We start from the raw sequence: 25012 nt of genomic DNA on the forward strand, positions 1-25012 counted from the left end.
ATGTCCATAAACTATACTGAGATGTCCTGTCGTGCCTCCACACAATAAGCCCATCAGCCTCAGATGGAAAAAATAAAGTTCCCATAGGTGGAAGTATTGCCCTCAGCTTTACTCCTTGCTCACCTACCTCAGTACTGGTATTTGCTAACCTCTGTGACTTTGTCGTGCAGGATTTATGCAGAGAACTATTGCTCCTCCTTGCAGTGGAGATCTTCTGTTGCAGTAGTGGTTGAATCAATTTGTGTAAATGTTGTGGGTGCAGAGGACGAGGCAATGATTGCATGAGGAAATTGAGGATCACGTAAAGTCCCTGAATTGAGGCAAATCTGATTTATTGTGCCCAGCCCCATGCAAAACTAAGTCTCAGCTGCTGAGAAAATAGGCTTTTTTTGGTTAAGATTTATGAAGTGCAGAGGTAATTTTAAGTTGTACGATGTTACACAAATATGCAGTGACTGTACACTGCTGGGATTTTTTGGATGCCTACCAGATCCTTGGTAATTGCACTGCGTCCTTATGAACAATTCAGAGGTAAAGGCATATCATGATTCCCAATTTCAACAAAATCTGCATTTTTCTGATCATATTTCCTTTAGATTGGAAATAGCTTTTGTGTTCTTTTTTTCCTGGACTTGATACCTAATTTTCCCCTCAGTCCAGACATGTCAATATCTTTGTGTTTTCCTATATGGAATTCTGATCAGATAATCCTGAGGACTGCACAACAGTTGGGGTCCAAAAGGTCCCATGGAAACAGACCATCAATCTTCTAGTTAGGTAAATTATATAAAAATCATTGTAATATTTTTAGGTATATCCGTAAGTGAGCCATACAACTGTTAGTTTTACACAGCCTGAAGCTCTGTTTCATTAACTGAAATAATGCATTGAAATGAATCAGGAAGCAATAAAACAATTATTAAAATCGTGCCCCTTTCAGTGGGCACAATATAAAACAGCAAACGGATACTCAGCACTGTCCAAGAGGTGTTGGGGAGTGCTCGGTCTCTGCTGTGGATCAGAAGCTGCAAAGGCCTTTGTGGGCTTTCACACCTCAGGAAGGCTGAGACCCTTCCACCCATCCATCCAAGGAGACACTGGAAAAAGAGACACGAGACTGTTCACAGAATCATCAAATGATTAAGGTTGGAAAAGACCTCTCAGATCCCCAAGTCCAACCCCACCCCACTGTGCCCACTGACCACGGCCCTCAGTGCCACATCCCCACGGCTCTGGAACACCTCCAGGGATGGGGACTCCCCCTCCTCCCTGGGCAGCCTGTGCCACTGCTTCACTGCTTTTTCAGAGCAAATTTATTTCCCAATACCCAACCTGAACTTCCCCTGGCACAACTTAAAGCCGTGACCTCTTGTCCTATCGCTATTCCCTGGGAGCAGAGGCCGACCCCACCTCGCTACAACCTCCTTTTGGGGAGTTCATATCCACCCAGAACAGACCATGCATTTATCCTAGCCAAGCAGAATCCCTCTTCTTTTTCTCCAAACCACTTTGATTTGGCAAACGGAGGCGTTATCCCAATTATTTAAATGCCTGCTCGATGTATTGCAGACAGACTGCGAGGAATTCATGAAACATTCCACTCACGTTCTAACTCCAGCCCCTCAGAACTGTCAGCGATCGCGCCCAGCCTCAGGCTCAGCCCAGCCCTGAGCCCTCAGCCCCCGCCTCACAGGCGCCCTGCGGAGCCTGCACAGCGCTCCCCAATCACGCAGCTCGCCTTTCTAAAGGCATTCTTATGCCCAAAACACATCCAGTGCTTTGTACAAAAGCACAGCGAGGGATTGCGGGATTTTGAAGGCACCATGACTGAGAGAAAGGAGAAAGACGCAGCCAAACTGAGGGAAAAGCCGTTCTCCCCGACCCCCCCCCCCCCCCCCCCCTGGCTCCCGGCTCCCCCTCACGCGAGCAGGGCTCCCTGAAAGTAGCCCCACCCCCGCCCTCAGCGCCCCGCAGTGCCCCCAGCGGCCCCGCACCGCGGCCCTTCGCCTCCCCAGCGCGGCGGCGCCCTCTCGTCTGCCGTCCCACGGCCGCTGATCGGGAGCAAATGGCCACGCTCACAAACCCGGCCCCGCCGCCTCCCGCCCGTTGCTAAGGAGCCGCCGTTGCCATGGGAAGCCGCAGGGCGCATGCGCGCAGCTGTGGAAGTGCCCGGATGCAGCGGGAGGAGGTGCTGCCGCCATATTTGCCCGGAGAGCAGCGAGCTGGTAGCTGCTGAGCCCCCTAGACTCATCGGCTTCCATCCGCCCCGTACACTCCCCGACGCCACTCCGCCTGCAGGACATGGACGATCGGGAGGACCTCGTCTATCAGGCTAAGTTGGCCGAGCAGGCTGAGCGCTACGATGGTGAGCGCCGGCCGGGAAGGCCGTGCAAGGCCAAGGGGAGAGGGAGGGAGCGGCCACAAAATGGCGGCTGGGCGGGGGAGGGGGGGCAGGGGCGGAGGAGGGGGGCGCCGACAAAATGGCGACGGGGAGCGCCCCGAGGGCCGCGGAGCTGGGGATGGGGGGCCCTGAATGAGCGGGCGGCCGCGGCCTGGGCGTGGCCCGCTTCGGGGGGCGGTGGCGGCAGAAGCCGGGAATAAAATGGCGGCCGCGAAGGGCGAGTCCTGGGGGGGAAGGGGGAGCCGCCCCCGCCTCTGGGGGCCCGACAAAGAGACCCCGCCGCTCCGCGCCGGGCGGGCGTATGGGGCTGGCTTGGGCGGCTCCCTCCGGCCCGGGCCGTGCTTCCCTCCGGCCGGGGCCCCGCGGAGCTCGGCGCTGTGGGGCTGAGGTTGGTTCGCCGCAGACAACGCCCCTCGCCGCGCTCTCCGGAAGGTGTGTGCCGGCCCTCGGCCGCTCGGGAGGCGATGCTGGAGGGGCCCCAGGGAGGGGGCTGGTGCTTCTCTTTCTCTCCCTTCGTTTTCCGTTGGAGGCATGGCTGCCCGCGGAGAACCCGGAGAGAGACAGCTCTCACCTTGCAGCCGTCTGGCACTGCCCATCGTTACCTAAAGGAAGAGCACATGCTTTCATTACGTGCTGGAAATCAGTACAGACCGTTTTACTTTCTCCCCTTTGTTTTTTTTTCCTCGTTCACCCTATGAAGTTGGTGTTCTATGCCCGATCGCTTTATATCTGGGGGAAAAAAAGGGGCAGTGGGAAGGAGCTCGCAGCCCTGGATGGTGGCTTGCCCCCAAGATGTCTGCCATGTGCCTGTTCCCTTCAAGGTGCATTTCTTGCCTGTAGGAGAGAGGACCTTTAATTTTCTCGATGGTGTTAACCATCTGGAATTGTTACTTCTGCCCTTAGACCTGTGTTTATGCACTTCAAGTGAAGGAAACACCGGTGTATGTGAAGTGTGTGAGTACAGTTAGGTTTCATTTAGAAGTAGGGAGATACATGGGTTCTTTAGTTGGCCGCTATTTTCATGGAGCAGGGAAGTCAGTTGGTGAGAATTAGGCTTTGTTCTTTGAGTTGCTGCTTAGAAAACTTCTGGCAACATGATTCCAGAACGTCTGAGAAATAGACGCTTTGGGGAGGAAACAGAAACTAAAACAAGGAAGGAGTGATTAAGACTGTCTTCAATGAATGTCCCTGTAGGAAATGGGGTAGGAATAAGAATTCCACTGAGTGACAGGAGCCACATAGTCTCCTTGCTGTAACTGTAGGGTCCTAAAGGGGGAAAAAAATGTCCCCCAAACCAGGTATTGTGGAGTGACTTCTCTCCCATAGAGGGATGGACGTGCAGTTCACAGAGTGTCACATCTGTATGTGCAAGTGATGGAGGAGGGGGATGTAGGTTTGTGGGGTTTTTGTTTTAGGAGTGTGAGATGGGAAGATGCATTGTTCTCCCTGCCACCATCTTCCACAAAGAGCACAAATCCAGCAAGGTTGCTGGAGTTTGGGTTTTGTGTGTGGGGGGGAGGGTTTGTCCACCCGGTCTGGATGAGTCTCAGTGCAGCAGTAAGCATTGGTTTGAGGAACCCCAGGCTGGGATGCTTCACCAGCATTCTAGAAGATACATCATCTTTGGGAGCTTTTGAGGCATTACTGCCTGATGCTTTCCTAGATAGATGGTAAATCACTTCTTTAGAAAGCAGTCAGACCCTACCCCATGATAGAAATCTGCAGCACAAACTGTCTGATTTCCTGACCAAAAAAAAAAAAAAGGATCGGCAGAGATTGCCTTTGTGTGGCACTGCTTTCCATGGGCTTTCCATCCCAGCGCTCTCACAGATGTTTGCAGAATGAATTGGCTGGGTCAGAACTTTGAGAGCTTCTTGCACTGTGTTGCTTCTGAATGGTAATGAGAACGTTATCACTGAGGAGGTAGTGATAACCTTAGAGTTCTTCTGTTTCAAGCAGTATGGTGGGTTTTAGACTTTTTGTTGGCATCAAGTTGGGTCGCCAGGTTTAAGGTGCACCCCTTGATTCTCCTAGCTGTCCTAAAAGCATCCTTCTTTCTCATGTCCTCACCTGGAAAAACATGTACTGCAGTGCAGGTTTAGCATCTAGTTCCATATTCCTGTTCAGTTGGAAACGATTAAAAAGTGAAAAGTATATTTTGTTCTCACTTAGATGAAATACAGCATTTCTGCTCAGGGTGCTCAGTGTGGATGAAATGGTGTGGGAAAGTGAAGTCATGCTCAGTTTTGTTCTTCAGTTTTCTCTTTGAGATACATGATGTTAAGGTAACGGTTAATAACTAAGATACTGACCACTGATGGTAAGTACTGTCTACAAATATGCTGAGATAGAAACATGTTCTGTGACTTGAATGTGAATGTAAAATGCCAGTTTTTAATGTTTAATGTTAGGATAGCGTAACATTCTGCCACATCTTTCTCACTGAAACTCACAGTGCTGTGTGGTTTGAATAGGCATGGTCCCTGGCATTTAAGGCAGCTCCTGTGGTAGGCATCTAACAAGTTTTTGGGTTTTTTTTTTAGTTACATGACCCACTTAAGTTCTGAAGCCTCTCAAGCTGTGCCTGCAAGTTGTTGGAAGTCTAATCCTGTGTCTGTATGGCCCTTAGTATATTGGCCCAGATCAAGAGGACAGCTTCCTTTGGTGCTTTTGCAGTGTAAATAATGCTTAAGCTGTGATCTCTAGTGGTAGTAAGAGCTTTGGGTGTCTGACTATCTTTACAGATCTACTTAGGCATGTCATGACAAATCACAAAATGCCAGGAAGCTTCCTTGTATTGGAGCAAGCTTGGTGACAAATCTTACTTCAGGAAAAAATCATGCTTACCTGCAGTTCCTTCAAAGACTGTTACTAATAGCATAACATACGATTATAATACGTCTTTTCTGAGAAACAACTGGAGTAAGTGAAATTGTGTTGGTTTATGAAGTTTCCTTACTGATGTTTCTCTTTATTACATCAAGAGATTGCATGTGTGTGTGTTCTCAAGGACTGCTGAAAGTCCAAACTAATCCTCCACTGCGGAAGCTGGGTAGCACCTTTCTGTTCATATTGAGAAGCATGCTAGGGTAGAAGGTAAGCTCTGAGTGAATACTGTGGATGCTCCAGTCCTGCTAGCACTTCTGTGCCACAGATCCTGAGGTATGTAATTTGAAATCTACCCATGGTATAGCAGGTGAGGATAATAGGGTTTTTTTTATTAGGAATTTTATGTATAGGTCAGTTTAGAGCTGGGAAGAAGGTATTTGACAGCTCTCCAGACTCCCAGTACAGCACGTCAACTGGGGACTCCCATGTTGCTGTAAACTCTTTGCCAGGGAAACAGATCCTCATTCTGAAGGCAGTGAGGTGTGCTGCAGTACACTGAGTCCAAGGTCTGGACCTGCAGTAGAATGAGTTGGCTCACAGTGGAGGGACTTGAAATTACGGCTTGATGAAGAATCAAATTCTTATTGGTGATATAGATTAATGATTAAGTTGTTCATTATTTTCAGTTTGCAGTGGTCCTCTTTCAAGTAAATAATGTAAATGCATTTAAGGGGTGTCACTGCCCTCTGCCCAACAGAGTTGTGTGAGAGGACCTTCCAGAATTTCCTTCTTGAAACTTCTGAGATACTCAGAAGAGTTGAGCATCCAAACTCAGATGGCTTGGTGCTCTGCAAGGAGACCAGATACTAGGTTAGTGGCCATTGATTTACTTAAGCTCTCATATTAGGAGACTCTCTTCAGTAGCAGATCTCAATGAAACTGAAATGCGTGATGAGACTCAGTCCTTGTGTTTGTCTGTGTCTGCTTTCAGACTGACTCTTTTGTTATTAGTGGTCCTCTTTTCCTTTACATCTTCCCAGCTTGAAGATGTACAAATGACTTAGAAATGGTGTTGATAGTCTGTAGGATTGACTGTGCAGGAAATACCACAGTTACTTGGATTATTTGGCCTAGATCCATCTATTTCTTCAAGAGCATAAAAGCAGGAGAGTGCTTTGTAGAGCTGTGTGTTCCAGAGTCATACAGTCAAAGGTTGGAATTGTCTGGGGTGCACCAGCAGTTAAAACCTTTGTTTCTCTTGGCTTGGACTTGGAGCTGATCACTGCAGTGAATAGGATGGTGCCTGCTGATAGCTGATGGAGGGCTGCGTGTCTGGGGAGAGTGGAATCTATGGGCAGTAGTTCTCATGGTTACACATCGCTTAATAGAGAACACATCTGTGCCATTATTTCTCCTGCTCTCTTTGGTCTTTACTGCTCTTAGCAATTTGCTGTGACTACTAAATTAGGGTCGAATGTTCTTTCTTTTTTTCTGGATCGCTTACAAGTGCTAGCATGCTTCCCAGCACTGATCACTGTGTGGTTCCACTGGTGGGCTCGCTCCCCTCTGAGTGCTGAGCCTGTATTCATACCCTGTTTGCTGTCTTTCAGTCGAGTGTCTATCCATGAGAGGGCTCTTTCTATCTGATAGCAGTAGAGTTCCTCAAAGAGCCTTTGCTGAGGGGCCTTGGCAAATGCCTGGAGGAAACCTAGGTAGACGGAATCCATCGTGTCCTCCTTGTCTGTGTGCTTGACTTGCTCAGAGCATCAGAGTTGATTTGTGGGGCATTATGTGCACTTAGGGAAAGCCATACTCTTCAGTATAGCATTTATGAACCACTCATTCTTTTTCTGATGAAATAATTGCTCTTGAGCAATTGGAAGTGTTGCATTAATAACAGTTCCCCTTTATCGTCTGCTGGCACGCTTCTTAAAAGCCGCCTCTTCGCTTCTGCTGATGAAATCTTAACTGAGAGAATGTATGTGAGTTGAGGATCAGGTACTGCATTTTGGGTCCTGCCTTGTTACTGGTCATGTTTGGTTCGTTCCATTACTCCCCATTCTGGTTGTGGTGAGCCCAGATGTGCTAAGGAAGAGGCATTATCTTCCCACACCAGCCATGCTCAGGCCAAGTGGTTTCAGTTGCCATTTCTGTTGCTAACGTAGACTTGTATTTTCAATCCGAGTAGCATAAACGATAAAGCTGTCAGATTGATACTGGTGTTGTTTGATACGCAGTGCTACTCCTTCCTAAGCTCTGCTCTTGTTTAAGTGTTGCATTCTGTTTTGGAAAAGCTTGTAATTCTTCCAGAAAATGTGCAGCATGCTGGCTGCTGCCTTTCCTTACACAGGGATGCCCCAGTTCCAGAGCAGAAAATGCTTGGAGTGTCTCTCTGTTTTGTGTTGTTTTTTTTTCCCCTGATAAAGAGACATTCATTCTTTTGTTCTGTATGTTTCCTCATCGCTTGTGCCCTAATAGATGGTTATCAGTGCTGTGCTTCTCAACACTTGTAAACTTCCCCCATTACTTTTTTAGTGCACAGTAAATTAACTTTGTGGCTTTGTATGGGTCCATTAGCATTTAAAGCAGAGGGCTCTATTTCTTGCACAAGCGTGTTGTGTTCTGGAGGCTTCTCTGCTTTGTGTGATGGATTGCAGTCCTCCCATGGAACTACAGGACTGGGTTGTATTGTTCTTTTTCCCCTGTCGTGCTTTCAAGGAACTGTGTTCTAGACCAATTCCTTTGACTTAATATATATTATTTTCTTTTTTAATGAAGTGGATGCGCCTTCAGCGTTTAAAACTTTAGTTTTGGCTGTTCCTTTACCTTTTGGAAAAGGTGGAACACCTGTAGTTACGCTTAAGAGACTTAGAAAGCTGCATTGTGACTTACAGGCTTGTCCAAGGCTGTAGCTATAGGACTTAAAGCTGTAATCTCCCTCCTGTTTAAAACAGAAGGACCAGCCCCAAGGCACGCACCTTGCTGTTACCTCCTGTTCTTCAGGCCTCCTGCAGTAGTAACCCTAAGCAGTAGCCCTCAGCCCAAGTCCTTTGTGCTGCCCAGGCTGTGTCTGTGTCCCCGTGTGTCCTCCTGGCAGGCTGCAGCTGCAGAGCAGGTTGCTGATAGTGCCCACGTTGGTTTTGCGGGGGCTGTTGTAGAAGCGCAGGCAGTGTTGTGCCTCGCTTCAGTGCTTTTATTTTTCCCCATGAGAATACGTAAACTGTATTACCTGCTTAGTCAGAAACGTCCATTTGTTGTAATACTTCTTAAAAACAGCCCACGGCAGAGGTCTGGGGAAGGATAGAAGTCTGGAATTCTCCAGAATATTCTCCTGTCCTCTCAATCTGTACTTTGGGGATTTCCTGCTCTGATCGTGGCACAATGTGACAGCGGTATAACGCAGTGACAGCCACGAGGCTGGAACTTAACCACTTAATTACGAGCTCTTTTGGAGTCTGTGTAATGCTACTTTTTCTTTAATGCAGCGTTAGCAGCTTCAGATGGTGTGTGCAGTGAGTCGTCATTGCTGCCGTAATCCTTCTTACTGGGATGTAATCGGAGACTTGTACTTTGTCATGAGCAGTCTCCAAGCTTTTCATCTCTGCGTAGGATCTTCCGGAAAGGTGAAGCTGCACCTAGAATCTAAAGTACTTGTTCTGCTTGTGGGCATACGTGTCTTTGTGTAGAATATGTCTAGAATGAGGCTGCTTTTTTTTTTTATCAACTGGAGAACATACAGGTGTGCTCTCCTGGTCCTTCTTGGAGGACGGAAGAGCCCGGAAACTTGCTGTACGTGTTTCTCACCTTCATGGTTCTGGAGCAGTTAATTACCTACATGTGTATACAGGGATGTGCTGCCTAAAGCTTTGCATGTTGGCTAAAGGGTGGTGCTCATGTTCTGTCAGAACAAAGATCTTCAGAGCAGTGGTAGGTGCCTGGAAATGAGCTTTGTAGCTGAAGAGTACAGCATCACTGCCTCCTCCATTTTCTGCCCTTAGTTTCTAGAGGGTATTTCTTCAGCTCATGAACTTCTCTGTCTAACGAGTGAAGGGAGGGCTGGACGTTCACAGCTACAGGTTAATCTCAAGCTGAAGGTGTAGTACAGTTTCAATTACTTTTCTTATCTGAGAGCAGTTAAACATTAAGCTAAAATACAAGCCATATGGCTCTTGCTGGAGCTTGGCAGAGATACCTGGCTAGTAGAGACTGCCAGTCTTCATTCGTGTTCGCTGTCCTCCACAGCGCCGTGGCAGGCAGACTATCTGGGATGTACCTCTGCATAAGGAGCCTCAAAATCTGAGGGCATAACTCGTAATTAAAAAAAATTCAAGTTCTGAAATAATTGGAATGGATGGTAGGGTCATCCTTTAGGAAATAGATCCTAGAGCTTGCCCTGTTTATGTTGCTTACTGTAACTATGTAGTATTGCTTTCAGCTTAGCTAGTTTAAATGGCAAGACTGCATGCTTACATTAAGTATATCTAAGAGTGGTTTAGAATGACTTCTTGAAATCTTCATCAGGAGGAGTTAATTTTGAAACAGTAGGGTGTTCTGAACATATTGTCTCATTTTTGTTTCCTTACTTCATGAGCTGGAGCAGCAGAACGTACCAGCAGAGGTAGGGGTGTTTTTTCTCCTGATGAGAGCAGAGCCTCTGTTAAATCGTCCTGCGTGTGTGGCAACCTGCTGGAGACTGATAGCAGCTCCTGCAAGGGAGGAAATCGAGGCTGTGGGGGGAGGGGAAGGAGGGGGGAGGGAATGACAGTTCAGATTTGCTTGCATCTTCTTACTTACTGCCATTATACAGCAGAAGATATGAAGGTAGAACGATAGGGGAGGACGAACATGCAGGACAGGTAGGGCTAGGGCCCTGCTGGGGGCTCGGTCTCACTCACCAGTAGCTTTCCTGTCCATGGGGTTCTCACCTTCTAGAAGCTGAAAGGTAAAGGGTGAATGAACTGAAGCACTCTTGGGCAGGGTGTAACTGAAGGCTTCTGGGCATCTCAGTCTAGGCTCTCTTAACATATATGTAATAATTTCAGCCTTTATTTTTCTACTATGGCGTAGGAAATCATAATGTGATCGGGTAATGAAAGGATTAAAGCCTTCCTTAAGTAATTCAGGCTTTTACTTTCACTTGGATACAGAAAAACTATATTTAGTAATCATTTTTTTCACCTGAGGTTTGGAAGTCTTTTTTAAATGGTTTAAGCTATAAATACCAATTACATTTTGTGTGTTATTTTTCCAGTGCAAACAGTTGCTTGGCGCAGCTAGGTGCTGCTGCTCTGCTTATCCTCAGGAGCACTCCTGTGTCACTTCTCCAAGCAGTTAATTTTTCTTCTGGTGGTTTCCTCTTGGAACTTCGGCTTGCTTCTCTAATGGCTCTGTTCTTGCTTTTCTGCATCTACTCAAATCGGGATCTTATTTTTTGGTTAATTATCATAATGTGCTGTGTGATGACTGGCAAATCAGTGGTGTGTTCTGTAATTCAGTCTGTCCCTGTTGTGCTGAAAGCCAGCTCGTAGTCATCGTGTGTTTCTGCATTTTCACTGCCTTTTCTGGAGCACTAAGAACATTCTGGTAGGATTGTACTGATAACTCCACTGTATTAAAGAAAAAAAAGTCCTTACTGCTAAATTGGTTTTGTTTGTCTCAAACTGTCTTAAGGAATGTTTTGGGTACCCCTGTCAAATGCATTTAAAAGAACATCAGGTAGTTCCTTTGTGTACGTGCTCACTGACTTGTTTGGAGCACTGCTGTCTAAAAGCAAGGTGTAACTGTGGGAAAGGAGGAGGGAGCCTGTTCTGACAAGTTATCATTAACGTGCAGCTTCTCTTGAATGGTTTGAAAGATGCTTAAATGTTGAGAATGACTGCCTGACCTTTTCTTCCTAGAAATGGTTGAATCAATGAAGAAAGTGGCTGGAATGGATGTGGAGTTGACAGTGGAAGAAAGGAACCTGCTTTCTGTTGCATATAAAAACGTGATTGGAGCCAGAAGAGCTTCCTGGAGAATAATCAGCAGCATTGAACAGAAAGAAGAAAACAAAGGAGGAGAAGATAAATTAAAAATGATTCGGGAATATCGGCAAATGGTAAGATGTAGTTGGTGCTGTGCCACAGCACCATTTAGGTAACGAGATCTGCACTCTGGCTTTGTTACCCTGAAGTTCAAGCACTCCCATATTCCTAGGAACAGGGAATGTTAAGATATCGTGGTCATCTCAACTGTGAAACTTGGATGTGTAATGAGCTCTAGGGCCTTACTGTTTTCTCCCTTCAGAAAGGGGGGAAGAATAGATGGAAATAACTTAATGGTGAGTCTAGTCAGCCTGTGCAGCTTTACCTAAAATGGAGAACTTGGAGCGAGCTTCGCCCTTCATCAGCGAGGGCTAATGAAACCGTCGGCTATTAGAACAGTGAGCTGTGAGCTGTTCCTCCCTCCCCCCTGCCCTCAACCCTGGCTTCCTTAAGAGAGGTTTAATGTGGAGCAGACGTCTCCTATAGTACTGAAATCCTACGCATTTCTGCAGAGGCTTCAAATCCTTCGTTTAAGGATAAGTGCCTCCCTGGTTCATATCTTCACTTCCAGAGAAAGAGATGAGCGTCTCTTTTAAGCACCTGGCACTGATTCATAAAGTGCCAATGGAAACGATGTTGGCTTGGAACTCTTCTGAAGAATGGCTCTGGACTGCTTTCTTTTGACTCATAGCATTTCGTTTGCTCCATGGAATTGTTCAAGTTCTGAGTTTCTAATTTTATGCTGGCATGCTGATGGGATGAAGCTCTGCCAGTTACATACAGTCCCAAATACCATTTCTTGATGGGTATCTAAAATCTTCCTAGCAGAGCATATAAATTAAGACAGGATCATTTGTCTTATACTTCATGCTTCCAAGTTGTGTTGTTTTAGTTTTTTTGCTTAACGTTTTGTGAGCAATTACTATCTTTAGCCAGAGGTCCTTTAATAGTGAAAAGACTTCTTTTCATTGTCTCTGAAAGGACTGTAAAATACAGTGTTCTGTATCTCTCTTGAAAGAGAGCAAGTGCTGAGCAGAACAGACTGGTGAGCAAGAAAAACACATGTATACAGTCCTCAAAGTAGTGTATTGAGATAAATGTACAGGCTGCACAGAATGCACTGCCATGCACCAGTACCTCCAGCTGTGAAATTCTTCAAGGGAATAGCCTTCCAGGTCCTTCAGGTGCTGCAGGCTTTAGGTGGAAGAACGCTGTGGGGAACACAGGAATGCATTTCCCTGCTGAAGAACGAGCAGATGGCTGCCTGCCTAGCCTGAGTGCTCCTACAGGTTTGTGATATCGGCTGTAGCTGAAGCCCACATCCTATTTGTAGCTACTGCAAGACTTGATCTGATACGTGGAGGGTGTTAATGGGTTTGTCAAGACAGAATTTGGGCGATAAGGGCCTAAAGAACGTACACAGAGGTTTGGGTGCAGCTTCTCTCTTTTGCTGCTGACATGAGAGCTGCAGCAGAGCTGCCCTGCTGTCGTACTCGGTGCTTGTGGGAGTGGATGAGGTCTGGGGAGTTGGGGTTATTTTGCTTACTACCTCCCAGGTCAACAAATACAAACTGCCATTGCGTTTCTCATTGTAAGTTGCAAGCATGGGAAGGATCTCTTAACAACATTCAAGTCTCTGAGGAAGGAGAAGGGAAGAAACAAGTGCTTGTTTGGGGACTGGCAGGCCAAGTTTAAATTACTGGGAGTGGAGAAGAGCACTGTCTGTGGAGGAAACCTCTCCTCTCCACCAGAACAGAGGTGGGTTCACACCGCTAGAAACTACTGCTTGCATTGAAATAAAAGATGTAGTTTGTGTGCAAGCAGTTGACATTTTTTGTCTGTATTGGTATTTATTATGATTTAACACGTTTTGGTCACATTCAAACTCCATAGACTTCAAGTTACTAGCCAGGATGACTTGGGACAGATCTCAAGGGGTGATTGTGCTGTGTGAGACATGTTAAGACAGATGTAGCAGAACGTGTGTGGCTGTGTGGGGAAAATGCTGCCTATGGGATTCCTGCTTTTTTTGGTCATGTGGCCACTTGGATGTGCAGAATTGGAGCTCCTGGCTTCTCCTTTGTCTGCCTCTCTGTAGGTGAGAACGCAGGCTTTCTTAGCTCGTCCTTGAGCGGATGAAGCTGTGCATGTTTGCACATGATGCGGCTCACATCCTTGCTGTAAGACCAAATCCCTTCACTAATAGCATAGGACAAATGTTCACCTTCCTCTTCAGGTCTGTATCTACGTGTGTTTCTGGTACCTAATGAGCTGGGTGTGTTTTGGGGAAGCTGCAGGGCTGCCTTCACCTCTTCATACATCGCCTACGCATCAGGCTGTGTGTTGGCATGCTCTTTATCTTTCAGGGGCACAAGGAGGAAGGGAGCTCACAGGCTTCAGCAACTGCTGCCTGTTGTTCTGCTTTCATGGTGCATCCCAGCACATGGTGCATCACAGCTCTTCTGTGGGCTAAATCCTGAAATAGGTCAAGGAACTAGTGCAGGCCCCAATCTCCTGGTGGCTTCCAGTAAGTTCCTTTATTTGGGTCACCAGGTGGTTTACAGGGCTCTGTACCTGCAGAGCTGAGAACACAACCTGAAATCTCCTTAAACCAGCACTGCCACTAAAGCAGAGATTGCAGGGAGTGCTCCACACAAACGAGGATGAGCCATCTCTCCTTGCTGGTCAGAGCCTGTAGTTGCACGTGTCGTATTTTGAGCCATAGAATTACCTGTTCTGGGTGGTCAGAGCAAGCTTAGTGTGGGCTCCTGTGCTGGCTTTGCTGCTTTGCAGAGCTCAGTGATCCGGTCTGTCAAAAGAAGATCCTTTTTGTAAAAGACCTCTTAGGATCTTGGGGGATGTCTGTGGGGTGGGGGTGGAGGTTTTCTTTCTTTTTTTTTTTTTTTTTTCTTAACTTAGTTTGTATGAAATCTTTAAGTTAAGCCTGATCAGGGTATATGCGTTGCCCTGGTCAGCAGCTGATGGCTGGTAACTCGTGTGAGTGATCCCTGAAGCACGGCTGAAAAAGGTCTGAGATTAAATGGGACTTTGTACATGTATGGTTTAACAAAAGAGGATTCGAAACTGATTTAATTCTTTGCAGTTTTGCTGAAGATCTCTCTGCAAAAGAAGTCATTGAGAAAGAGGATCAAGAGGAAAGAAGTTTGCAGGAACTGACTGCTGGCAAAGGTTTTATAGCTTTTGTAGCACAAGAATATATGAAGTAGATCCAAGTGACCATATTTCAACAACTTCCTTAAGCATTTGTCACATAACTAAGTATAGCATGCAACTCTCCACTTCAGTGTTAGGGCATCCCGACGTTATTTGCATATGATGTTTGCTGTAGATTCCTTTCCCTAAAGGAGCTTTTCCATATCCGTTCAGTAACTTGGTACAGATTGGAATGTGCTGGTTTAACAGCTTCTAGATGGGCAGTGTAACAGCTCTCCAGGCCAGGTGTGGGTAGGAACCGTGGTGGCGGGGGAGCTGTGTAGTGATACTGCCTGAGAAGAGCATTGCTACGTGAAAGAAAACTGTGGGTGGAGGGATGAGAAGGGTGCTGAGCTGACCAGGGGAGTTCTGCTGAAGCTGATGTTGATGCCTTCCCTTGAAATCCTCTTGAAACCGAGCAGTGGCTTGAGCCAGAGTTGTCTCTGGCTGTTACTATGGAAGTGCCCGCTAAATGTGGGAGAGCAGCAGTGGGTTGCTGTGCTCTTAGCCAACCCCTCCTACTGGGAGTGCTGAGGAGTGCTTGGAGCAAGTCTGTTTTGGGCAAGGCTGATGTGCAGAGACAGTTTTTAGGTTGTTTCTTTCCTTGAAGGTTCTTAGTTCCTTTGCTTTCAGGTGTGACGCTTCCTACGGTAGAAACCAACCTTTATAAACCTTGCTTTACATTAAAAACAAGGGGGAAAAAAAAGTGATGTTGACTATTTCCAACTTTGGCATTAAAATCTCATATGCAGCTTTATATATTGGATTTCTTTTGTTGCTGACCTTGCTGTTAGTGTTTATGGTTTCTGCTGTGCTTTGCATTTTTTATTGCCTGCTTCTGAAGTTGTGTATTTTTTCCAGACTTTTTTCTTCTGTCTGTGACATTTTTGATGTGTAATTACATGATTTTTGTCCCAGGGCTCTTCTGTTAGAGTGTGTGTCCCACGTGGGCAGTGAAAACCTGTTGTGAATGTGTAGCTTAACCCTGAGGATGAAACAGAGTTGAGCTGACCTCTCTTAACTGCATTCCAATTGTTCCCCTTCAGCATTACCACTTTAGGGCAACCTTCCAGCATCAAAAATGGGAGGCATTGGTTGTGCAAGTCTCGCAGTAAGGAATTATATGCTGAGACTGACTTAATGCAACTGTCTAGCAAGATGTTTTCCAGGGAATTTGAAGTTCCATTATACAGTTATGCATTTCGTCACACATCAGTCCTTGCCTCTCTGTGTCCCAGCTAATTACCCCGTGCTGTTTTTGCTTCATGTACCTGTGGGCAGCTGAATCTTTTGTTCTGTTTTTTTTCTTGTCTTCCCCCTCCTTGGATTTTTGTCACCTGTTTGATGTTGCTTTTGAAACAGCCTCCTAGTCTTCTTTGCTAACGTTGCCTCACTGTGGTTATTTTTCTTTCTAGGTTGAGACTGAACTGAAGTTAATCTGTTGTGACATTCTGGATGTACTGGACAAACACCTCATTCCAGCAGCTAACACTGGCGAGTCCAAGGTTTTCTATTACAAAATGTAAGTGTTGCCATGTGGGGCGAGGACTTGATGCTGCGGCTGAGATAGATAATAAGAATACAGTAGCTAGACATGGATGTTTTTTCTGCACAGTCAGGGGCAGAAGTTTGTTTCTAGAAGAGGGCAGTTCAGTTACGTGTAATGAATATCCCTTTTTGTCTGCATTTGGGGTGTTTGTGTCAGACAGGAGTTTGAGAGGCCAGTTCAGATAAGATGGTCAGGGCTTCAGATGAGCTGTTGTGCAGGTTTTAAATGTACCAACCATTCTCTTTGAGATAATACAGGGATCTCATCTCTGCTTTAGTGTTTTCTTCTACGAGCTGTGATCATGCAATCCTTGTCTTTAAGCAATCCCCTCTATTTGAGGTATCTGTATTGTTGCAGGCTTAAAAAAAATAATAAAAATCCGTGAGGTGAGGTGAGGCATGCTTGTACAGAGGCACGGGTGGGTAATGGGGAAGCCAGTACTATGATTTCCTGTATCAGTGCAACAAATTAAATACAAACTTTTCCCTGCTCAGTGGTTTGAAACTCACTTAAGTACTGAGGCACTGTTGTCAGTAATTCAGCTGTGAAGTCCCTTAATGTTTAAATACATAAAATGAATTTTGGTGCTAAGTGTTTTTTGTGGCTGGTGTGGAGGTAAGGACTAATGACTTCTCGTTTGTTCTGTTCTTGCTTTCAGGAAGGGGGACTACCATAGGTATCTGGCTGAGTTTGCCACAGGGAATGACAGGAAGGAGGCTGCAGAGAACAGCTTGGTGGCTTACAAGGCTGCTAGTGATATTGCAATGACAGAACTCCCGCCAACACATCCTATCCGCCTAGGACTTGCCCTCAACTTCTCTGTATTCTACTATGAAATTCTTAATTCTCCTGATCGTGCCTGCAGGTGACTGAGAAGATGGGGGGGATTTTATGTGAATACTCCACAAGCTGAATGTGATTCCCAGTTGGCTCTGGTGTCTTTTAACTCAATGAAGAACACTGGGTTGGCTTCTTTCTTGCTTGGTTTGAGGTTAAGTCAATGGAAAAGCTTTCAGCTTTTTTTTCTGTTCTTTTTGAGCCCGTATGCATTTGTTTATCTGGGAGTAGATTATGTGAGAAGCAGAACAACGTTATCTTCAGATGAGTGAACCAATGGCAGCTTGACAGCCTGCATGCTAACTGTGTGCGTGGCCTTATCCTGCAAGAAGTGTGAGGTAATTGAACTTGCCTCTCATGCTGTTGGCTCTTACACAAGTCTTACACAAGGTATGAGAGGCCGTGGTCACAGAAATTGGTGACATCTGTAGAATTATGACCTCATCTGGCTTTAAGGATTTAGCTTGGATGGGCATAAAAATGAGGAATAAAGCAAATAGTTTTTCATTCCTGTCATTGCAGGTTATGTGAACACTTTTGTAAAGCTTTTAGCAAACAGCAGCACTGCAGAATGTAGGAATGTTCAGGGAAACGCACATTCTTGAGCTGCTAGTGTTCTAAGGCACACAAAGTAGTCAGTTTTTGAAGGAAAACATTCATAGAGGCTGTGGTTGTCCTATAGCCAGCTAGAAATAGGTTCAGTGTGTAGGCTTTGGAGTTCTTTCCTGTTTATTTTAAATTGGATTTATTCTGTGCTTGCAGGTTGGCGAAAGCAGCTTTCGATGATGCTATTGCAGAACTGGATACGCTGAGTGAAGAAAGCTATAAGGACTCTACACTTATCATGCAGTTGTTACGTGATAACCTGACACTATGGACTTCAGACATGCAGGGTGATGGTAAGTGAGCTCAGCTCTGAAATGCTGCTGTCTCTCGATTCCTGCCCAGAAAAGAAAGCACGGATATTTAGATCATGAACAGCAGCAGTAAAAGCACCACCAGCAAATCCTTTTCAGCTTCACATGGAAAGGTGTGAGATTAGGAACATTGTAAACATGGGTGATTATTTCAAGCAGTGGCTTAATGAGCCTTTTTCTTTAGGGGCTGGTTGTGTTGGTCTTGCAGTTCCCCTTTCAACCAGATGTGAATTTCCAGAGCAGGAGGAAGTATTGTGAATGGTCTGGTTCCCTTCTCCCAGGTCACTCGTAATATTCCTGTTGGTCTTAAGGTAGAAGACTCGCTGCCATCGCAGCAATCCCTTCACGTTCGAGCAGCCCCGCTGTCTTTATTGAATATAAAGAGGAGAGGGATTTAGTAAAAAATACTTTGTCACAGGTCAGAAAGTGAACGCTTGGAGAAGTCTAGATTTGTTACTTCAGGTGTTGGAAAAGCTTTTCCTTTAAGCTCTCCCAGCAGATTGTCTTGACTCCAGAATGGGTATTGCCAGAGCAGAGACTGAGCCTGTCCCCAGCAGTGTGAGGGCAGGGCAGGGATTGCTGCTTGCTGAGCTCTGGTTATTTAAATAAGGGCAGCTTCTGGTGCTCTAAGGAGGCTGTTTCCTCTTGGACTCCTGCATACAGTGCCAAGTGTAAATTGCTTTGTTTGCCTTGTCTCATTACTAGCAGTTTTAACATATTTCTATCTAGAAAGATAAAACTTGTGTATTTAAAAAAAAAAAATGTTCTGGAAAGAAGCTTTCTTAAAAGCTGTTTTCTCTTTTACCTGAAGAGAAGAACGTGAGTCCTGTTTAAAGTATATTACACACTTAAATAGTCAGAGGTCTGAAACAACATTCCAGCTTGACTCTAGATACATGATTAAAGATGTGGGATGCTTATGTAAGACACTACTGGTAGGATGGTGGTAGTCAGGTAACTTCTCCTTTCAGTATTGTATCCATGTAGTGCCCTCTGAAAGCAGCTGTAGCATTGCTGACTTGTTGCCTCTTACCATGCGGGCAGTGGGGTGGTTGGTTTTGGTTTAAGGAAACATTGTTCCTCGATTGCTTCTAGCTCGTGAGTTGGCCTTGGCTTGGGGTCATGGATATTGGATGCTACAGTTAAAACGTTACCCCAGTTCCTTTGGGCTGATATGTACCCTGGGTGGGTCTGTACAGACACTGCTCTGAACACTGCCGTGTTGTTAGATGCCTTCCTTGCTGTGGCATTGGGAAAGGCATTTCAGCATGTAACAAGGCTGGATGGCTGATGCAAGGTAGTACATTGGAACATCTTCCAGAAGCAACCTTTGCTTGCACATGAGCTGTCTGACATTTCATTTCATATCACAGAGTTTAACAAGACTGTTTGCAGAGGCTCTTCATGTACCTTTTTGCATAATCCACATTCAGATGTCTCATATCATCACTGGCTCTGTAGCATAGAAAACCAATGTTTGTTGTTGCTGATGTATTTCAGAATAGCGTAGTTAGTGTTCATGATGCATTCTAGCAGGACAGTGATTACAAAGCTGAAAATAATGCAGAACTGCTTAAAACTGTTCTGCAGCTCAAGTTCCCAAAGAATACAATGTTTGAGGGATGTGTACACACACAGCTGCAAAGCTGCTTTTTCCTGATGGCTTGCACTAGATGCACTGAGTGCATTTGAAGCAGTTACTTCCAGAACTCAGTATCCCAAAATGGGCTTGAGCCTTTGAGTATAGGCAAAAATGAACTGTGGCATTCAGAAAGGTGGTCACCGCTGAGGGGTGGTGGTGACTTGAAGAAAGATGGTTGCTCATTTTGCCTGCCTTTGGATTCAGGATTGTAGAGACTTTCTGAACTGGGGTATTATTCACTGCTGCACCTTCTCATCTCATGTAGCGCGTCTTAACCCTGTTGTAGACAAGCTGTTCAGTTTACTTCCATGCTTGTAATGTCGTCTTCATATGATTCCTATTTTCCCCTTCTTTCCTGCTGTATAGATTCCTAAAGGAAAGTCCAACTGTTCTTTTCCTAAAAAGTCTACTTTGTAAGTCCTTGTCATGGCTCAATGAACTTCTCAGCGTCAGTTTTCCTCTGATCACTAATCATGCTTGCCTCTGTCACTGTTTTGCTGCTGATGAACTGCTTGTATCTTGGGCTCCATTCCAGGGCTAAGCGATGTTCTCCTCATCTGTGACCTGTTGCCCAGGTCTGATGTGTGTAACTGAGTTCCAACGTAACCCCAGCGTTTGGGGGTTGAGCTGCATACCTGGATGGATATTAAGAATATTTAGGCATGAAAAGTAATTCCACTACTGCCTGTTACAGGAGTATTTGCTTACGTGCATTGGCTAGAGCATGCTCAGATCTTGTGATCATCTTCCTCAGTTAGGGCCTTGGCGTTCTTCATTTAAACTGTTTTTCTGAGTGTCAATTATGTTGTTGTTGAACGTCATGTAGCCTGTGTTCCTAGGCCACCTCTTCCAAAATCCACCTTGCCTTGCACCTGGCGGTAATGCTGAATCTGGGCATGCTCTGAGCAGGCATTCTGATAACGTGCTGAAAGTCATCAGTCTCATCTGAGTGGATTTTACTGCAAATTACATTTTTGGATAGCTGTTGTTTATTTGCCTTTAGGACAGTGCCGCGTCACTTGGCTGAGGATGATAGCGAAGAAAGCATTTGTTCAGTTTCCTGTCAGTTAGCTTAATGTTGCATGTAGTATGGCGCGAGCTGAAGTGTGGTAACTTCTCCCTATTGTAGCAGAGCTCGGGCAGAGCTGTGCAGGAGGCATTGCATGCACCTCCCCCAGCAGCTGCAGTGCAGCAGAACGCCTCCTGCCTGAGTCCTTGGGGTGGGCTTCCATTGCACTGCATGCTGCAGCCTGGCTGGGTAGATCCAAGCCGGCTGCTTCTCAAGAGATGTGAATTTCCACGAAGCGTTCTTAGTAACCTCGAGCCTAGGGTGGCTTGTCCCGTTGGATTTTGCAGCAGGGAAGGGCATTCGCACGCCCGGGTGCAATCCTGTAAACCTGACTGCAGTCAGTTGCAGTTGCTGGGATTGGGTGAACTCGGACAGGAAGAGCTACTGACATTCTTCAGTGCTTTTGGTGTGCAGTTCGTGGTTACATGTCCTTGTGATCTCTGGAGTAGCGGTGAGATTCCTTAGGAAGGTGAGCACTGAGCCAGGGACGTGGACCCACAGCCATGGGTTGGTTTTGTCCTGACAGCTGAGGCTGTGCTGTGATCAGCCCTGCTGGCCAGCTGGCCAGCAGGGCTGATCACAGCACAGCCTCAGCTGTGAGGGCTGGGGGCTGGTGGTTTGGCATTGCAGCAGTGTGTGTTGTAACGGCGTGCGCTGCAGTTTGTTGGTCTGAGGTGTGAGCAGCTGGTTCCAAGGCTTAACTCCATGGAAGCGCTTCGCTCCAGATCGGGCTGTTACGGGCGTGTGTCATTTGTGCAAGCGTGAGCGAGCGTGTAACTGCATGGAACGATTAATCTTAGAGCTGCTTGGCAAGGCTTTCCTCAGGTCTCGTTTTCAGAAGCTAACCTCTTCCTTCCTTTTAAACGCTTCCGTAGGTGAAGAACAGAATAAAGAAGCGCTGCAGGATGTGGAAGATGAAAACCAGTGAGACACAAAGGCCAACAAGAGAACCCATCTCTGACCACCCTCCCCCCTCCCCACAAAAACCCTCAGTGTCACTCTGAGAACCACCAAATCTGACTTTTACATTGGGTCTCAGAATTTAGGTTCCTGCCCTGTTGGGTTTCTTTATTTTTATTTTTTTTTTTTTACACAGTTTAAAAGTTCTTAAAGGCAAGAGTGAATTTCTGTGGATTTTACTGGTGCCAGCTTTTAGGTTCTTTAAGACACTAACAGGACTGCGTCAAGGCTGTTTCAGCATTACTGTGTTGTCTCCTGCCAGCTGTGGTGAGGTGGCCATTAGAAGTGGATGTGACACCTGGAGGCTGTTAGACTTGTAGGGGAGAGATTCCTTATCACGAGGTAGCATGCATGTGGTGGCATTTTTCTTTTCTTTTTTTTTATAACTGTTGAAACTGAATTTTATACCAATGTTTAAACTTAATTGGATGTTTAGCTTGAAGTTACAGGTCGCATTGGGACGTAATATTGTAGTGGGGTTACTGTAATTAAGAAAAAAAAAAAAAAAAAAAAAAAAACCTTCCAAACTGCTGAAATGTTGCTGAAAAACATGGTGCTGGTAACAGTTCAACAATCCGTGGCTGCTCATTCTTGCCTACTCTTTACTTTTCCTCAAAGCAGGTTAGCATTGAAGGTGGCATTGATAAGCCTGCATGCGTGTTCAATATTTTTTCTTTTCTCCCTCCCCCCTCCCCATCTCCCTTCGCTCGCTCAACCTCTTTTGTTCAGTATGTGTAACTTGAAGCTAATTTGTACTACTGGATATCTGACTGGAGCCACAGATACAGAATCTGTATTGTTCTTACTGAAACACAGCATGGAATTAACATTAAACTTAAATAAAACAAACCTAAATTAAAAATGCCAAATACTACTATGACTTTCTTTTATATTGCTTCAGCGAGAATAAACTTGCTCTGTTGCTTTGAACAGGAACATTTGGAGGGGGCAGAGAGAGGGAGAGAAGAGTAACAGCGCTGTTTCCTCCTGTGAGATAAAGGAAGCTGAGACTTACAGCTGCTGAGGGAGCTGGAGCCGGAGCTTTCCCACACCACGTGCTCAGGTTCTCTTCTAACTCGGTGCACAAAGAGCTGGGCACGTTTCTCTTGCTTGCCTCTACAGGGCGACTCTTCCAGTGCAGTTGAGTGGAGGGGGAGGAGGGAAACGTGTTACTGTAGTGTCTGATCTGTGTGGCTGAAGCCCTGGAAGTCATTGTGGGATCAATTGCTCTGTATGGAAGAGGGCAGCAGGAATATTCCCAGGAGGGAACCTCGGAGGTTCAGCAGCCCCATGTTGTCCAAGGGTCGTGTGTGAAATGGAGTAGGGAAATCATCCCCCCCCTTCTCCCCCCTGAAATGAAACATGCTGAAACAGCTTCTGTGGTAAAGACCAGTTTCCTTCATAAAAATTTATTTAGTGTAGTCTTGAAGAGGTTATATAAGAGCGTATACAGCATTGTCTAGTATATACACTATATAGCATATACATAATAGGGTGTATATGTAGTACAGTGTATACAGCATTCCAGGCCTGGGGCAGTGTTCGGTAACTGTCATGTCAGAAACACAAAAGGAGATGGAGCTGATGGTTCTGGCAGTGGCAGCGTGTTTGGGTACGCGCTCTTCAGGGCTCGGTGTGACTGCTGCTGCTGCAGCAGCAGGACGGGGTGGAACACGAAAGAGCTGTAAGGCAGGTTGGGTGCAAAATGCACTGCTGGGGGTGCACAACCTGGAAAGGGAAGCTGGAGCTGTGCTGTGCAGTTGTGATGTTTTGACAGAGCCGCCCACCATGGAGCTCGCTGGGTTCATTGTTACATGCAAGTGCTCAGTGTTAACTCCTGTGAGGCAGCCTGTGCCTGCGAGCGTTCCTGTGCCCTGCAGGCTCGGGGTCACAGCCAGTGCTGGCAGCTCCATGGGGACGATGGCAGCTGCTCGGTGATGCCAGCAGCGCTGGAGGAGCCATCCCTTCCCGTTAAGGCAGTGGTGAGAGGTGTTGATGGACACTGCAGCTCTGCTGTGAGAACTCAGACTTCCAGTTACCCTGAAAATGGGAGGAGGGGAAGAGCAGCTCCTGGGCAGGTGCTGCTGTGAGCCAGGGGAGCTGCGTGGGGAAGGGGCAGTGGGGAGTTCTGGCAGGAACATGTGTGTGCAGCCAGCGCTTAAAGCCTGGAGCCGCATGAAGAAGCAGAGACCTCTGCAGTTTGTGTTACTCGGATTTTGTTTGGCTGCATGGTTGTGGTTATGAAAAAATACGACAGTATAAAAATATCACTATACAGCAAGAAATGGGGGAGGTGACTGCAAAAAGAAAAAGCTGCTGTATCCAGATGAGTGAAGTTACATGATGGGTTTCTCAGGTTAATACAGTCTGTTCATAAACTTAAAAGCAACAAAAACTCCAAATCTCAAACATAAGTTTCCACATCAGTGCCATTTCTTGTAGTACATCTCTCATATTCAGCTATAAAGTATTTACAGGGTTTTACTCATTTACACAATATGGCTTTAATATTGTAACATAAAGCATCAAAACATCTCCGAGCAAAATCGTTCGTAAAACACTTGGAAGGTGAAGTTTGGCATTTCCTTGACTCGGCTGGTTCTTCTCACTGTGCTTGTCGATGGTTTCAAGCACAAATTTTGGTCGTTTCCATCAAGGCTTCAACTCGAGTAGAGTCAGCGCTACCTCCCTCAAGGCCCGGCTGAGCAGGTTTCATGGGCATCGTGTTGGACCCGTGTTGTTTGCCACTAAGGTAAGGAAGAGAAGGCCTTTCTCTTGGGACTTTTGTATTAAGACAAGAAAGCAAGATGCGTTTTGTGGGTTTTCTGAAAGTGCAGGTCTTTGGTAACAATAAACAAGATGAGCAAAGCAAGGAAGGCATGGGGGTTTTGCTGGGAACAACGCCCAGGCAATGTATGGGAGCAGTCAGAGCGGTGGAGGAGGGGTCCTGTAATGGCACATCTATCACCGGGAGTTCAAGCGAGGTGCAACCTGCAGGAGAAGACAGACAAGCTAGAAACAGGACTGAAAATCATACTGCTGCAATAGCTCTAGGTCCTAAGTATCCTTAAAGCTCACCACAGACTGGCCTGTAGAACGAGGCACAGGTGATGTTATGGGTACATAAAGCTCCTCTGTGCAGGAATACTGACACTGGCTGCTCACAGCAGGAAACAAGCAGGTACTGGCTGCTCACCTCCCTAGGCTCAGCACTGCAGGAAAACTGATCTGTGGGAAGCAGGAGGGAGGGCAAAACTGGAAGAATGTTCTTAGGGATGGTTGGAAAAGGCTGCTGGAAAAAGGATGCGTTTCTTCTTAGTATAGGAAGTTGTTTGGTTTGCCATTATGGATAGCAAATGGAGAGAGGTGTGATCCTCACTTGGACGTGCTTATGCAAATGTAATCTTCCTGCGTAGAGCTGGTGGACGTTCCTTGGAGCAGGACATCCTCTGCCAGGGCTGGGTTTGTGGGTTTTACAAGGTAGGTTGGTTTGAGCAAAGTGGAAATGCTGCATCCAGTTCTGAGAGTGGCCAGCCTGCACTGGGACGGGGGAGCTGATCCTTCAGCGCTGG

General features: G+C 46.2%; 2 protein-coding genes and 1 long non-coding RNA gene across 7 annotated transcripts in view; 1 reads left to right on the forward strand and 2 right to left on the reverse strand.

Moving 5' to 3' along the window:
• LOC110407621 lies at window positions 779-2136 on the reverse strand. The gene is made up of 2 exons (XR_002443960.1): window positions 1995-2136; window positions 779-1097 (listed from the first exon to the last, which is right to left on the reverse strand). It is a non-coding gene; the product is annotated as an uncharacterized LOC110407621 (long non-coding RNA).
• Window positions 2156-22309, forward strand: YWHAE (tyrosine 3-monooxygenase/tryptophan 5-monooxygenase activation protein epsilon). The gene is made up of 6 exons (XM_021415471.1): window positions 2156-2365; window positions 11128-11327; window positions 15882-15988; window positions 16674-16880; window positions 17615-17751; window positions 21356-22309. The coding sequence occupies exons 1-6, from the start codon at window positions 2302-2304 to the stop codon at window positions 21406-21408; spliced, it is 768 nt and encodes a 255-aa protein (XP_021271146.1). The 5' UTR covers window positions 2156-2301; the 3' UTR covers window positions 21409-22309.
• The window catches only part of MYO1C (myosin IC), a 54313-nt gene continuing 52119 nt past the window's right edge, over window positions 22819-25012 (reverse strand). For all 5 annotated transcript variants that reach the window (XM_021415461.1, XM_021415465.1, XM_021415466.1 and 2 more), the window contains one exon: window positions 22819-24431. In XM_021415461.1, the coding sequence (XP_021271136.1) occupies window positions 24405-24431 (27 nt within the window). In that variant the 3' untranslated portion in view covers window positions 22819-24404. The remainder of the gene's footprint in view (window positions 24432-25012) is intronic.

Source organism: Numida meleagris, chromosome 18 (genome assembly GCF_002078875.1).
Source record: "Numida meleagris isolate 19003 breed g44 Domestic line chromosome 18, NumMel1.0, whole genome shotgun sequence".
NCBI classification, from domain to species: Eukaryota; Metazoa; Chordata; class Aves; order Galliformes; family Numididae; genus Numida; species Numida meleagris.

Excerpts from the sequence above, each read along its gene's own strand:
- YWHAE (XM_021415471.1), top strand. The coding sequence starts at position 2,302 with ATGGACGATCGGGAGGACCTCGTCTATCAGGCTAAGTTGGCCGAGCAG. Across the intron at positions 15,989-16,673 it reads AAGGTTTTCTATTACAAAAT|GAAGGGGGACTACCATAGGT; the intron begins GTAAGTGTTGCC and ends TCTTGCTTTCAG. Across the intron at positions 16,881-17,614 it reads TCTCCTGATCGTGCCTGCAG|GTTGGCGAAAGCAGCTTTCG; the intron begins GTGACTGAGAAG and ends CTGTGCTTGCAG.